Source organism: Eleutherodactylus coqui, chromosome 1 (genome assembly GCF_035609145.1).
Source record: "Eleutherodactylus coqui strain aEleCoq1 chromosome 1, aEleCoq1.hap1, whole genome shotgun sequence".
Taxonomy (NCBI): domain Eukaryota; kingdom Metazoa; phylum Chordata; class Amphibia; order Anura; family Eleutherodactylidae; genus Eleutherodactylus; species Eleutherodactylus coqui.
Genome location: NC_089837.1, coordinates 184649622 through 184664648, shown reverse-complemented (window position 1 = coordinate 184664648; position 15027 = coordinate 184649622). Strand labels below are relative to the sequence as shown.

Sequence of the window (15027 nt, the reverse complement as noted above, 5' to 3'; positions counted from 1 at the left end):
AGTTTGCCTTAGCAAGTATGGTTGCTCATCTCTAGCTGCTATCTAAAGTACATCTACAGTTATTCCTTTGCTTCAAAAAGTGAAAAGGTGCACTAAATTAGATCTATGTGTAGGAGTACAGCTAAGTAATCAAAATAACTCTTTACGGTCTAGTGGGGTCGAGACAATCGGGAATCTTTTTGATAATTCCACCCTTAAAGCATTTGCACAACTACATGAGATGTACCAATTCTCTGACAGAGATTTCTCTCTTCACTGCCTCCTCAGGACAAAAGTCCACTCACAAGCTATGAAGCATACTTTTATGGCACAAAGAAACCAAGTAAGGGTATAACTAAAGCCTACGAGGGCCTGGTGGCGACCCCGCATCTCTCCAAGCTGCCTTGTATGGACAGATGGGAACAAGAACTGCAATGTTCATTCATTGAAGAGCAGTGGTCCTTAGTGTCCCAACTTAATTCTAAATTCTCACACTGCCTAAACCATTTTGAAACTATCAGAAAACTTCCATATAGGTGGTATTTAACCCCACATCGACTGGCAAAAATATCAGCACAAAAGTCTAACATATGCTGGAGATGTAATAAAGAAATTGGTTCCCTTCTACATGTGTGGTGGTCATGCAGCACCATCAGGTCCCTATGGGAGCAAATACATTATGCAATTTGCTCAATCATTCAAACTGATCTTGAGGGGGGGCCAGGCACAGCATTATTCTCATTGGGGCTTGAGACATGTGATCATGGGGATCTTCCGGTTGTCTCACAGCTTCTTACTGTTACAAGGATAGCTATAGCTAGAGAGTGGAGAAGCACTAAAATCCCAGGCATATTTACAATCTTTTCCATGACTCAATACAACTGTGTAATGGAGCATATGATTGCGTGCAACCAGAATGCCTTGACAAATATAAAAAACAGTGGCACAGTTGGTTGAAGTTCTTGGGCTATACTTGTTAAATCCTCATACTCAACCCAGCTTGCCATTTATATCCCACCGATTATAATCCTATCTTACTTAATTGAGTTAAATGAGCGGTGAAGCGAACACACCCCAACCCGACACACACAATTTATTTTTCTTATTTCTTCTCTCTGGCACTCAGATTCTGACATATGTCAGACCTCAGCTCACATCGCAGGCTGTTACGTGGGTGGCTAGTTGTTGTCGCCCCTGTTTTGTTGTTCTCCCTACCCCAGTATTTTGTTCTACTCTCAAATACAGTAAGACCTAAAGGAATGCACTAACTCTTGGTTGGCATCCCACAGAGTGGGGAAAGCAGAGAGTAATCTTTGAACCACTACTGTTTCTACCAGGTTTAGATAGTCTAGTGGAATAAAATCTATGAAAGCAATTTGTTAAAAACGTACACGATAGAAACTAACAGCAAGAATTTGATTATTTAGATTATAGATGTATTCTACGTCCTTCTCTTTTTCCCTGTGTTATGGCGTTATGCTCTCTGTGCATATGTTTCCTGGTGTGCTCCATTCAATAACTACGTAAATCTAAAACAATTGAATTGCATTTACTGTATTTTTGATCTCTACTCATATTGAAAATTTTAATAAAATACTTGTTAAAAAAATACGTCTTCACGTGTATTCTTCAGTATATATTACAGTTAAAGCAAATTAGAGTATTGTCATTTACTTGGGTTGGGAAGAGTATCAATCCTCCCTAGGGAGAGCACCTAGAAGGTGTGAGGAAACTTATAAGGCCATTGAAGCTCCTCTGGGAAACATGCAAATTGCAAGATGGACCAATGCCTTTACAGCACTACCTATTGGAAGACAGTATTCCTGCAAGTCAATGTCAGACCTTTTAACAAGCCTTGTAACAATGACTGGGAATTATGAGCCAAAAAATGTTTCATGGTGATTGCCCCTCATTAGTGTGCAGTAGGCTTCTGGCTTGGCTAGTAAAGGCCTATATATGTGGGTCAGTAAAGGTATTGTTTCTCCTTATGGAGAGCACCTAGAAGGTGTGAGGAGACTCATTAGGCCATCCATGCTCCTCTGGGAAATGTGCAAATTGCAAGATGGAGCAATGCCTATAATTTTTAAAGTCATACAAGCTATGCCAGAAACCTACTGCTAACTGAGGGGCAATCACTCCGAAAAAGCTGTCTATGCATTCTTATCTTCTCTTTCTGGAGAAGATTCTGGCTTTAGCTCATAAATCCCAGTCATTGTTAGAAGACATGTTAATAGGCGTTATCCAGGCAGCCCCCACTCAGATACACCAGGTTGGAGCAGAAGCGCTGCTCAAACCTCTGTGTAGTGGCCGGTGCTTGTAATTGCAGATGCAGCTTTCACTGAAATCAATGCCCCAGCCTGCAGCTTACATTGATTTCAGAAGTCAAGTTAAATTCATGCATGATTCAGGTGATCCACATCACACTCCCAATTGTGCTGAACCTCTTTTCTGATAGCACATTAACTGCAGGGGACAGGCAAGCACCTCTAAAGCATCTTGTACAAACTCTGGAGCTCTGGCCGCTCTACCAGCTTTGACACCCAGAGGTCAAAGGGGACAACGCCATGTCTGAGTACATCCACATGGAAGCTGATATACTCCTGGACCATCATGGATAAGTGCTGCCTGTGACTTTGAATCCTACTCTTTGTGTTGCTGCAGGTTGTAATTGGTGGAAAAACTATGCCATAACTCTGTTAGACTTTCCCCTTCTACCAGTGGGGGTGCTGCTGCAACCTCAACTTCTTGCTTATCTGTCATGAGCCTCAGAGCTGCGATTCATTGCGAATGTATCCTTGTGGCCATGGGGAAATGCTGTGCTCAAGCTGCATAACAGTCTGTCCTGTTACTGCTGCATTTTGAAGTCCACTGTCAGAATGAGAGTTGTCATTTGGCCAAATAGTGGGAATCAAGGAAAGTGGCCGCCTAGTAATGATCTGATGTTTTGATGTGGGCTACGTAACGGTCCTTCTGCAAGTAATGCAGCATAAAAGCAATCCTATACATCAAAGTGCCTAAGGGTGATGGCTCACATTCTTCAGGGTCAGACATAAGAGTGTCATATGGCTCGTCCCACTGTCTATGTAGACTAGCTGGGGTTAGTGATGGATGGTAGGAATATTGTGAAGCCCCCTCCCTGCCTCGACCTATATAACCCCCCTCCTCTTCTTCCTCCTCCTGCTCTTCCTCATCTATACTTTTCCCATGGGTGGAGAAACATGTTGGAGAAGACATCCCCCTTTCTTCACCAAAGCCATCCTCCATGCGGTGTTGAGCAATGGCAGACTGGCCAGAGAGTTGGGAGATTGGTATCCCTTCCTCTTCCTCCACCTGTGACAACAGCATGTCATTGTCACTGATGCCCTGTAGCATCTTTTCCAGCAGGCAAACAACAGGGATGGTCATACTGATCAGTGCAATACCATAACTGACCATTTTGGTTGCATCTTGAAAGCAGACTAAAACAACATACACGTCTTTGATCAACAGTTACTACACAGGCGCCAAATGAACGCTCTACATACAGCATTTGCTAACAGCATACACCATCTGGTACTCAGTCATCACTCTTTGCTGCTGGCTTAGCCTCTGCAACATATGCAAATTGGAATTCTATCATGTCAGCACGTCACAAATAAGGCAGTTGGGTGGTAGCCAAAACTGTTGCAGAACCTCTGGCAGATGAGAGGTGGCAGGGTGTGAACATTTAATGTGCAACCACTGTTTTCTGGCCTTTTACAGCAGTGTATATAAACCTGGGTAATTGTTTAGGGAGTGCTTCACTACCAGGTTCATCACATGGGCCAGGCAAGATATGTGTGTGAGATTGCCAAGGGGAAGGGCTACCAGCAGGTTGGTGTCATTGTCACACACAACCATGCCTTACTTTAGATTCTGTGAGGTCAGCCACGTGTCAGACTGGGCCTGCGAAGCCATCTAGAGTTCTTTGGCTGTGTATCTGCGCTCTCCTAGACAAATAAGTTTTAGGACAACATGTTGGCTTTTACCACATGCAGAGCTGTATGGAAGCTACGTAGGTTTTGTCACATAAGGATATCTGTGCCATTGTAGAAGGTGCTGAAAGGTGATACGAAGAGGTGGAGGAAGAGAAGGAGGAAGGGGGTATAGACCCGGATGAATGTCCCGCAAGACTTGGGGGTAACACAAAACGTGGACCACTACTTTCGGCTTCATGCCCCACCTACAGGACATTGATGCAGTGTTCGGTTAAAGATATGAAACACCCCTGTCCATGCTTGCTGGAACATATGTCTATGGTCAGGTGCACCCTGCTATTGACAGTGTTCTGCAATTCCAGAGACACGTTATCACTAGAGATGAGCGAGCGTACTCAGAAAAGCACTACTTGCTCGAGTAATTTGCTTTATCCGAGTATCGCTGTGCTCGTCCCTGAAGATTCGGGTGCTGCTGCGGCTGACAGGTGAGTCGCAGCGGGGAGCAGGGGAGAGCGGGCGAGAGGGAGAGAAAGATCTCCCCTCCGTTCCTCCCCGCTCTCCCCTGCAGCTCCCCGCTCCGAATCTTCAGGGACGAGCACAGCGATACTCGGATAAAGCAAATTACTAGCGCGAGTAGTGCTTTTCGGAGTACGCTCGCTCATCCCTAGTTATCACTCATATGGTTGTATAGGGCAGAGACGGCTTTATGTGCAAAACAAATGACAGTTGGGAATCTGGTACTGGTGTTTTGGGCTAGCATCACATTGCAGAAATCATTTGTGCCCACTAGCCTGAAAGGCAGTATTTTCATTGCATGCAGCTGTGCAATGCTTGTGTTCAGGCTTTGTGCTCCTGGATGGTTGGGGTGGTATTTTTTTTAATGTTCCCATAGCTGGGAATGAAGGGCTGGCTGCTGACCTGGAACACACTGGAAAATGGAGAAGGTGGCAGTGATGGTAGTGGCTCAACTTCTGCTCTCCGTTTCCCACTGCTGGCTCTGAAGCCTGCAGCCTGATTGTCAATTATGGAGAAAAGGCCTGAAGAAGGCATACTATTGCCCCTACACAAAACTGCCTCTCTGTGCTCAGAGGCTACTACATGAATAGGGATGGAGATGGAGGAAGAGACAGTTACAGCAGCGGAAGAGGGAGAACTATGAGGCTGATTCTTTGCCCTCTGGCCAAGGTGTATACTCCAAAGCAGCGGGTGGTGGCAGTTCATGCACATTTTGTTGAGGTACATTCTTGCCATGTTTTAAAATCTTACCGCAGAGCTTACAGATGACCATTGAGCACACATTGCTAATGGGGGGCTGACTGTGCATACTGACCCACCTTCATCTTTCTCTTCGGAGAAAAAAAAAAATGATTGGGTATCAGTGCATTCAATGTCTTGCTCTTCTCTCTCTGGTAGTTTGGACTACCCATTTGACATCCATGACACTAAATGATCAACCACTAAAATACTGTATTTTATATATTCCCCTGGCATCTGTGCTCTTCCTGCATTGCCTTAAAGGGGTTGTCCCACGAAAGCAAGTGGGGTTAAGCACTTTTGTATGGCCATATTAATGCACTTTGTAATATACATCGTGCATTAAATATTGGCCATACAGAAGTTATACACTTACCCCCTCCGGTGCTGGCGTCCCCGTCTCCATGGCGACGATCAAACTTCTTCTCTGGTCACACGAACAGTCGGGCTTGCGCAGAGAGGAATCCTCTTCTGGATGGTCCGGGCTCACGAGCTGTGTCCTGACTCCTCCCCCTTCTCAGCGTCATCGCGTAGCTCCGCCCTTGTCACATGGTGCCGATCAGCCAATGAGGTGGCTGGAATCGGCAGTGGAACTCAGACAGCAGAAGAACATCCACAGTGCACCATGGGAGAAGACCCGTGGTGCACTGTGGGAGAAGACCATCTTGGACAGAAGATTTTTTAAAGTTGCTGAATGGGGATTCAGGTAAGGGAATTTTTTTTTTTTTAAATAACACATGTCAGCGGCTTTCCTTTACAGGTACTGGGGGACTGGGCAAAAAGTAAAATTTTATCTTTTGGCGCGGGACAACCCCTTTAAGGTATCTTTATATGGGACAATTATCACCAAGATTTGCTGAATGCACAGTGATAATCACCCTGTGTACATGCGGCTGCCGACAGGGCACTTAGCGAGAAAACGCTTAGCTGTCATAGTCACTTGATTTTTAGCAGTACTCAAAAACAAGCAACTGTCGGGCCGCGTAAATAGGAGCCAGAAGTGATAATCGGGTGGTAGTCTGTGGGACGGCTCCCGGGCACTAATACACCCAAAAGTCGTCCTGTGTACAGGGACATTTATTCAGTAGTGTTTTTGAGTGTTTTTTGACAACACACTTTGTAAGCAGTGAGACTATCTCACCAGTCTAATCTTGTTTGTAGTGGTGTCATATTAACAGTATTTACGATACCATCTGTTTACTAGTTGAAGATAGTTGGCTTTGCCTTCCACTCTTTTTTTGTGTTACTTGGCAATACATCCAAATGTAATCTTATATGTATACAGTGTGGCTGAAAAGTCTCATGAGGGGAAAAAAATGACACGGTGGAAGGCATACTTGTCATCAGTTCTTCTATCACATTCTATGAAGAAAGAAAACAATCCACACAATGTAGACGACAACAGTGAACCAAATTAGAATGTAAATTATTCAAAATCTTCCTGGGTTTATCTACTATATACTTCAGTAGCTGAGCTAAACAGAAAGCATTACAGTAAAAAGCATCTGGCAGTGCAGATGAGAAATGCCACAGAGCTACCAGCATGGAAAAGAAAGATGAACATACTGAAAGGGAACTGCAGTATATTGTAGCAATATAATAAACTAGAATATATATTAACTATTTCATAACTGTTTGCATACTTTTCGTACAGTGATTAGGACAGAGAATTATATTACGATTTTAGAAGGTATTTCAAATCTCATATGGAGTTATTTCATTTAAAAAAAACAGGGGCAGATTTACCATATATGCAACTTTAAGGGAGTCAGTCCATAAGAGTTTTAGGTCAGAGTGTATGACCCAACCTCACTCATACATAGTGCAGACAATGATGTGGACACAGTAGAGTTAACTAGAATGGGTGTTTACTCATTATGATGCAATGATGGCGGTTACAGTCTCTCAATGATGGCAACAAGCTTAGTGGCTGCACATCTTTCTAGAGGCAAATAGCTTGGCAGTTACACATCTTTACAAAAGACTACTACTGGGCAGGTACAGGTCTTTACAGATGCAATGATTTGACAGTTTATAGCAACACAGTCTCTAGCGCCGTATTGTAACTGGTGGTGGCCTGTACAGTCGCCATGATGCCAGGAGTTTGGGATGGTGACGCTGCAGTCTATGATTGGTCTCAGAGGTCACTTGACTTTCTCTGGCCATACACCCAGGAGCCAGGGTCATCTGAGACGCTCAGGTGCCTCCTGAAGGCTGAAGAGAGGGGAGTATAGTCTGTTTTTTTATATCCGGCTAAGTTACTTGAAATTTTTTTTGGCAGTGATAAAACCCCTTCAAGCACTACAATTTTACCTTTCACATGATTTTCAATTATTGATAGATTGGTTAAATACTCAAAATAGGATCAACTTCAGACATTTGAAAATTCTGCCAAACTCCAGTGAAGGCTGAAATAAGACAGTAAACTTCCCTTGAAATACAGAGCACATCAGCTCATACTTATGAGGGTGCTAATGTAAAGGCCCATTTACATGCAAAGATAATCTTTCAAACGATTGAAAATTTTAGTGATCTTTTTGCAGATGTCCATTAACGTGTTATCATCATCATTTGCATGTAAAAGGGCCTCCTGGAGCTGTTTGCAGAGTCCAGCATGTGTCTAATCACACACCTTGTTGTGCGCACAGCTGCATTGTTCTCCTTAAAATCATTGTTCGGATGAAAAGTGTACGATGGACGCATTTACATGTAACGATTATTGCTCATTTTTGGTTGTTTGAACTAATTTTGAGTGATTATCGTTACATGTAAATGGACCTTAAGCTGTGGAAATGGGTCTCACTTCTCAAGATTGGATTCATTTTAACTGTTGCTTTAGAAATGTTATAATCCTTCATTGTTTCAGCAAAATGCTTTGTTAATGATGAAGAATGCAAGGCTATGATACTATGATTTGCAGGTCCTCATGCCAGTAAAGCCACTCTCACATATAGCGTTGGCAAAATGCTGCCATTTTACCGCCATTTTTGGACACTGCATCCGACAGCGGTTTTTATCACACACCATTATTGTGATGGGTAATGAGGTGCGTTAAAAAGTGCATGTGTAAGATTGGCCTTAGGGTGTACTGTTCTTTGCATAGACCCAGATATACATGACATGCTGTTATTGCCAGGCTTGTGGAGGCGCTATCTCTTCTACCTAGTTGTGATGGAGCTCTAAGGCGTGAGGATGCCACACTTGCATGTTTTGATGGGTATGGCATACAGGAGTTTGTAAGCAATACTGGGGAACAGAAGAAAACATTCTGGTATCTTGGCTATGTGATCCCGGAAACAGAGGCTGACAAAGCACTGAATGCCATGCAGATTGCCCTAGCCTAACTAGGATGGTACAGCACAGTAAACAAAGACTGTTGCCAAGTGACTGATGCCACAGAGTTGGCCAAGAGTGTTCTGAAGACTGTAGTGTGGTCGGTGGAGAAAGGAGAGAAAGGTACTGCCACACACAAAGTTAGTCACCATCTCCCTTCAAGGGCCATCTTTGCATACTGCACTGAGAAGCAACAGCCAGAAACTGGGAGAAAGACATTTAAATACGAAGTCACCACAGCCAACTACTGTAAATAGTTTTTCGTAAGAGACTAGAACTAAGAATTGTGCCTATATGAGTGACTACAAGTCTCAGCCTTAAGGGTGTACATGCTGTGTGGGCGCACAGAGTGCAATACCTGTGCAGAGTCTTGGGGGTGCTATCATGGCAAAAGATAACGTTTCACTAAAGGTAAGTGGTGAGGGAACCAAACATGGGTAAATCATCTATCCTACATTCCATAGACAACTCATTGATTTGAATGGGCACTATGTAATGCTTAATTTTATTTGTGGTGGCACTTGCAGGAATACTGACCAGTTACTGGCAAGTTTCCCCACAGAATGCAGCTGATCTCTGTGGATCCCAGCAGCTGGCCAGTTTGTGACCTGCATAGTTGTCAGGGCACCATTCTAACAAGCTAAGAACCCCTTTATGGAAAATGTCATTGTTAAATTTCACAGTGAATCACAATAATCATGCGGACTATACAGAAATAAATAATTTATTCCTTATTATTTTCATTCAACAGGCATCATAGAGTATCAATATATGTGTCATATGAAGGGCAGGGCATACTAGCATCACAAAGGTTTACAAAGCACTAGTAGCTTAGTAGTTCACATATAAGGTTTTGTCGCAGATCCGGCATGAAATGCTGGACAAAAAAGTCCTGCGTGATGGACTTTTCTGTCTGGTAAAAAGCCGGACAGCTGAATAAAAACTAACCGGACCCCATTATAGTCAATGAGACCCATTCAGCGCTGTTCAGTTCCGTCATAAGACGGATCCGTTCGGCCAGGAGATCCCCTTATCTGCTCTCATAATGGAGCAGGAAAACAGAAAATCTAAATGCAGATGTGAACACCCTGCAAAAGCCTTCACCTTAGATGTAGAATAAAAGAGTCCAAATGGAGTAGGATGTCTACCTAACCAGTGTATTATAGACATCAGTATATTGCTGCCAGACAGATGTATAGTGCTGAAGTTACAGCAGTCTGACCTCTACTGAACCTACTTGAAATAAGAAAAAGGTTGATTTTTCTCCAAGCTTTTCTACAATCAGTATGAAATACTAACCACTGTATGTCTTTTTGTTGCTTCATTCCTTTTTTTCCTTCCCCATGCTCTGGGTCTTATCAAAAAAACAGACCAAGATTACATCTTGATCAGAATATAATGTTAAATATGGTGTATATAAATTCTACGCACTTTGAAGAAATGCAACATATGTCTCTTTTGAAGATAGATCTTGTATATTCATTGAGACAATGGACACTTAAGTGATAAATAATAGTCCAGAAGATCAAAAGACGCTGCAGAGATTGTATCCAGGAAGAAATGACAAGTCCAAATGCTAAATATAACATCAAACTAAAATAATCCAGGACTTTTATGACAGAAGCCCAACCATGGAGAATTTTATCTTCCAAAGCAGGTCTGCCTTGAGTAATGGAAGCAGGACTGTTCACCTAGTAACCAAAATGGGACACAACTGTGCAATTTGGCAAATATGAACTATTGAAGAATCCAGCAGAATCATAGTGAGGCACCATTCTGCCCAGTGATTGACGGGCTGTTGTGTACAGATACACAGCAGCCAGCTGTTATCCACCACTGAGAAAGAATATCTAATAGGCGCGGGTCCCTGGAGTGTGGGCCTTCTGACCCATGTCCTTCCTCGTGAGCTGGCCACTGTCTTTCATTTCACAAGCACCTCTCTCTTAGCAGCAGATCATCTTATAAAATGTAGCACTGGCTCGTATTCCTTGTTGGCATAACAGCAGACTTCTGGACTTCTGATGAAGTGATAAATGACCTTTCACTTATGAAAATAGTCTTGGCAGATGAATTCCTCTGAAGAAGCAGGACATATGTACACATATGTACTAGATCCTCTATGCACCCTGTAAAATCAGAAGTCATGATGCCAGTGTGTACAGTGCCCAAGTTAATTAACATCTTGGACACATTTTTTTTATGCTATTGTGCAGATGAAAGATTTCAACATGACATTTGTGATAGAAGCCATCAAGTACTCAACTAGGAACTTCTGCAACTGATTCAGACTCTTTATGCGTTTTTTTCCCTAAAGATAAACGTATGAGAGAATGCCCAATAAAATGCCCTACCCAGACCATTCTGTGTTTTGAAAGAAATGCAATGGACCCAAAAGACACACCAAAAGTGAAGAAAAATGCCACAAAAAAAAACACACTGTTTGTAGCACATTTCATATTTGCCTATTGCCTTCCAGCTAAGTTGTTACAACTTTTTTTTAGAAAAAAATGCAGGTAAAAATGTGACAAAAACGCTGTCTGTGAATCTACCCTTAAAGTGATACTCTCATGAGCTACTAACTGTATCTCTGGGAGAAATCTGCATACAGTTACAGGAGTTGCGGCATCAGATGTTGAGGCAACCGTATAATGACTAAATCAAAAATTTCTGCAGTAGATGATGCTATTGGTTCACGAGAGTATCACTTTTAGTACTTAGGCTGGCATTGTGTTCCTGTAGCCTCTGACAGCACAGTGCAAAGTATGGTATGTCTTATAGATTTTTGTGCAATCCAGTAATTATATAGAACCTGTCAGGTCCCTTATGCTACCCTGACTGCCGCCATCACACTATCATGGCAGATGTGCTGATTTCAGTGGGCTGTTACTTAGGCTGGTGACACAGGAGCATATTCTGCCTGCATTCATACATCCATAATGGAGATCCCCATCAACCAGAGAGTGATCCCCTGTCATGTGAATAGGGGAGAACTTGAAAGTCTTGTACAACCCCTTTAATACCAATGAGTGCCACCGCTCTCCGACCATGTGCTGCACTGTTTCAAATGTTAGTTTTCAAGAGTTATCATTATAAGTGACAGACCACTTAAATCAGCTTTGTTTTACTACATCCTAAAGGTGCGTTTAGGCAAAGCGATTATCCTTCCAAAAATCATTCAAAGGAAAGAAAGTGAATGCTAATCATTCAGTTTAAATGCGACCTAGCGACTGCACAACAATCCCGCGCTTCGCGTTTGTCGTTCCGTTTCAGCCAGCATCGTTGGCTTCTCGTTGCATGTAAACTCTGATCCTCAATGTTTCACATAGCAATGTAAACACTGAATGAGAAGTTCACAATTCCCAACGATGATTTGCCTGTCAAGACGGGCTGCATGAGCGTGAACAAACTGGTGATGACGTCACCAGCTCATTCGCTTGGGCAAACGAGAATCGGGAGGTTCTCATTTGGTGTAAAAAGGCAATTATTCAGTTCAGAACTACAGTATAATATTGAAAGCCATTATTTACTTTTTAAAGCTCGTGATTGACATTAAATAATTGTTGGTCTACAATTCCAACTGTTTTTCCTTATTGCCAGTTATTAATTGGTCACATTCTGTCATCTTCATTTTTGATTCACACAGGGATAACATATGCCCTCGCATATGGTACTATACAGTATGTCTATACAGTCGCATACCTCTGACACAGATTTCCATTAAGAAAATGTACAACATGCAGTACATATATTATTTTAGACAGTTGCATTGTCATCATGTTTGGGTCTACAGGATTGCAATGTATAGTAGCAGGGCTGTAACTATAGGGGATGTGGTTGCACCCGGGCCCAGGAGCCTTAGGGGGCCCATAAGGCCTCTCTTCTTCATATAGGGAGCCTAGGACTGTGAAAAAAGCATTATAGTTGGGGGCCCTGGTACAGACTTTGCATTGGAGCCTAGCAGCTTCAAGTTACGCCTCTGTATAGTAGTCAAATATATGCCAAGAGAACTCCCTTATGGCATACATTTGGCCATACATCAGTGTATATGCCAAGAGATTCTCATGACGCATATGCAGACCATGCACAATAGACATATTTAAACCTGAAATGTATTTTGCAAACTGGTTGGAATTCTTAAAGCATATATGATACATATCACCATTCCTTCTGCATTAGTAAGTTATTAAGCTTGGGTTATTCTATTTAGAACACCGTTGTTTATTGAGGAGATACTGTTGTACTATATACTATAAGCGTATGAATGGAGTAGAAATACTTCATGGGTATATTTTATTCTGGAATCATAGTTTTAGAAAAGCAAATCCTCTTACTATCAGTCACTGGTTTGGGTTGTGAACTCTTCAGTCTGAGAGAAGGCCTGAATCTTGTTCTGTCATTGAAACTCCAGCTCTTTTGTACTTTTGTAGGACTCGCTTCTGAGGTCACATCAGTGCTAGGGGAGCGTCGATCTCCAGCTGATGTTTGTCTGCCTTTTATACTTTGACCTCTTGGGCTTGCCATGCGTACTCTCTCCTTGAAGCTCAATTTCTGGCTGTGAAAAGGAGATTATAGTCATTCAAATTTGTCGCCAGATCCATCTAAGACAATGAATACTTAAGCTTTCTTGTAATTTTTATGAACTTATGACCTGATATGCTTAATTTATCAGGCAATTTCAGCAAAAGAAAGTCTAAAGTTAGGAGAATACCTTCAGAACCAACAAAATGCTTGAAGACACAATATAATTGCAGCAATTTAAAGAGAAATCAGTCGTGGCTCACAATGCAGAAAAAAGTGTATTAAATATTACAGGTAATATGAGTAGATAAACATGCAAGTTAGTTCACAGCAAGCAAATTTTCCATTTACTGAAAACACATCCTCATGCATGTCTTTACTATACACACAGTGAATACAATTTCCCAAAAACACAAGGCTTTACATTTTTTATGAATTTTAGTAGCAATTTTGTCACTTGTCCAAGTTTGTAATAGTATTTTAAAATGTCGAAAACAAATGATTTTGTGCTTTTCTTTCATGGTATGACATTTTCAATTAAAGGGTTTTTCCAGAATTTTATATTGATGATCTTTCCTTAGAACAGCCCATTAATGTATAATTGATGGAGGTCTAGGACCCCTGCAGATCAACAGGAGAAAAGGGCAGCAGCGTTTGCTGGAACACCCTGCCCCCTTCTATCCAGAACCCAACATAGCTCTGTCTGCAAGCATGTGGTTGTGTTTGGTACTTCATCTCAACCCTGCTTGAACTTCAGTACCATACACAACCATATGCATATATGTACTTCACTCTGTTGCATACTGTAGACTGTGGTACTCCAGAGCACATTGCTGTTCTGGCAACTGCGGAGAAATGGTTGTGTCACATGAGCAAGTCCGTTGCTCCTTAGTCCTTCTGATCAGTAGGGTTTTTAAAGGTGAGACACTTTCACCAATCACACATTGATTGCCCATCCAAAAATATGCTGTCAATGTAAAATCTAAGAAGAACCCCTTCAAAGAACAAAAACAACCATAATATTTACACCTATATAAAATCGGGTCCCTTTTTAAAATCACTCCTAAATGCATCTTCAAGCTTCAGAAGATTTCGGTATCTTTACACTGACGATCACATTAAAGCTTTCCCTAGTTTGGGCTGGCATCTTTGACCCCTTTTAAGGTTAGGTCTACATGGTACCTTCCTTTGCTCATAGCTTCAGTGGAAGTCTTGCCACAGCCACATACAATGATACAACTGCAGAGGGGCATTCTATCATGACTTGGTGTGATGCAATATGTTATCAATGGGCCGTACAAGATATCATGTTCCAGCACATGGCAAATGTTGCTGTATATAACTAAGCCAACAATCCCATATCATCTAGCTAAATATCTGGTTGGAAAAAGTTTATTTTAGAGTAAAACATTAAGAATGAGCATGAACAATTTAACAAAAGCAAAAACCTTTATCTGTTGGGAAACCTGGCAGTAAGGCCACTTTTACACCTGCATCGGGGGCTCCAGGAGAGTTCTCTAGTTATCTCTGAACAACAGAAATCCTGGAAGTACCATATCTAGAGATGTGCGAGTGTACTCGCTAAGGGCAATTGCTCGAGCGAGCATTGCCTTTAGCGAGTACCTGCCCGCTCGGGACAAAAGGTTCGGGTGCCGACACGGGGGAGCGGTGAGTAGCTGCAGTCAGCAGGGGGGAGCGGGGGGGAGAGAGGGAGAGAGAGATCTCCCCTCCGTTCCTCCCCGCTCTCCCCCGCAGCTCTCTACCCACCGCCGGCACCCGAACCTTTTGTCTCGAGCGGGCAGGTACTCGCTAAGGGCAATGCTCGCTCGAGCAATTGCCCTTAGCGAGTATGCTCGTTCATCACTAACCATATCCTACACATTCCAGAACCAAATAGCGCCAAACTGACCCCATTGATTATAATGGGGTCCGTCTGGCTTCCTGCATTCTGACATCTCTCATTGTTGAACTCTATCATTGGCTGCAG

The 15027-nt window shown here is 42.5% G+C and overlaps 1 protein-coding gene across 3 annotated transcripts in view; it reads right to left on the bottom strand.

Annotated features, from left to right (window-relative positions):
• The window catches only part of KCNQ5 (potassium voltage-gated channel subfamily Q member 5), a 563081-nt gene that overhangs the window by 34362 nt on the left and 513692 nt on the right, over nucleotides 1-15027 (bottom strand). For all 3 annotated transcript variants that reach the window (XM_066604505.1, XM_066604514.1, XM_066604523.1), the window contains one exon: nucleotides 12854-13074. In XM_066604505.1, the coding sequence (XP_066460602.1) occupies nucleotides 12854-13074 (221 nt within the window). The remainder of the gene's footprint in view (nucleotides 1-12853; nucleotides 13075-15027) is intronic.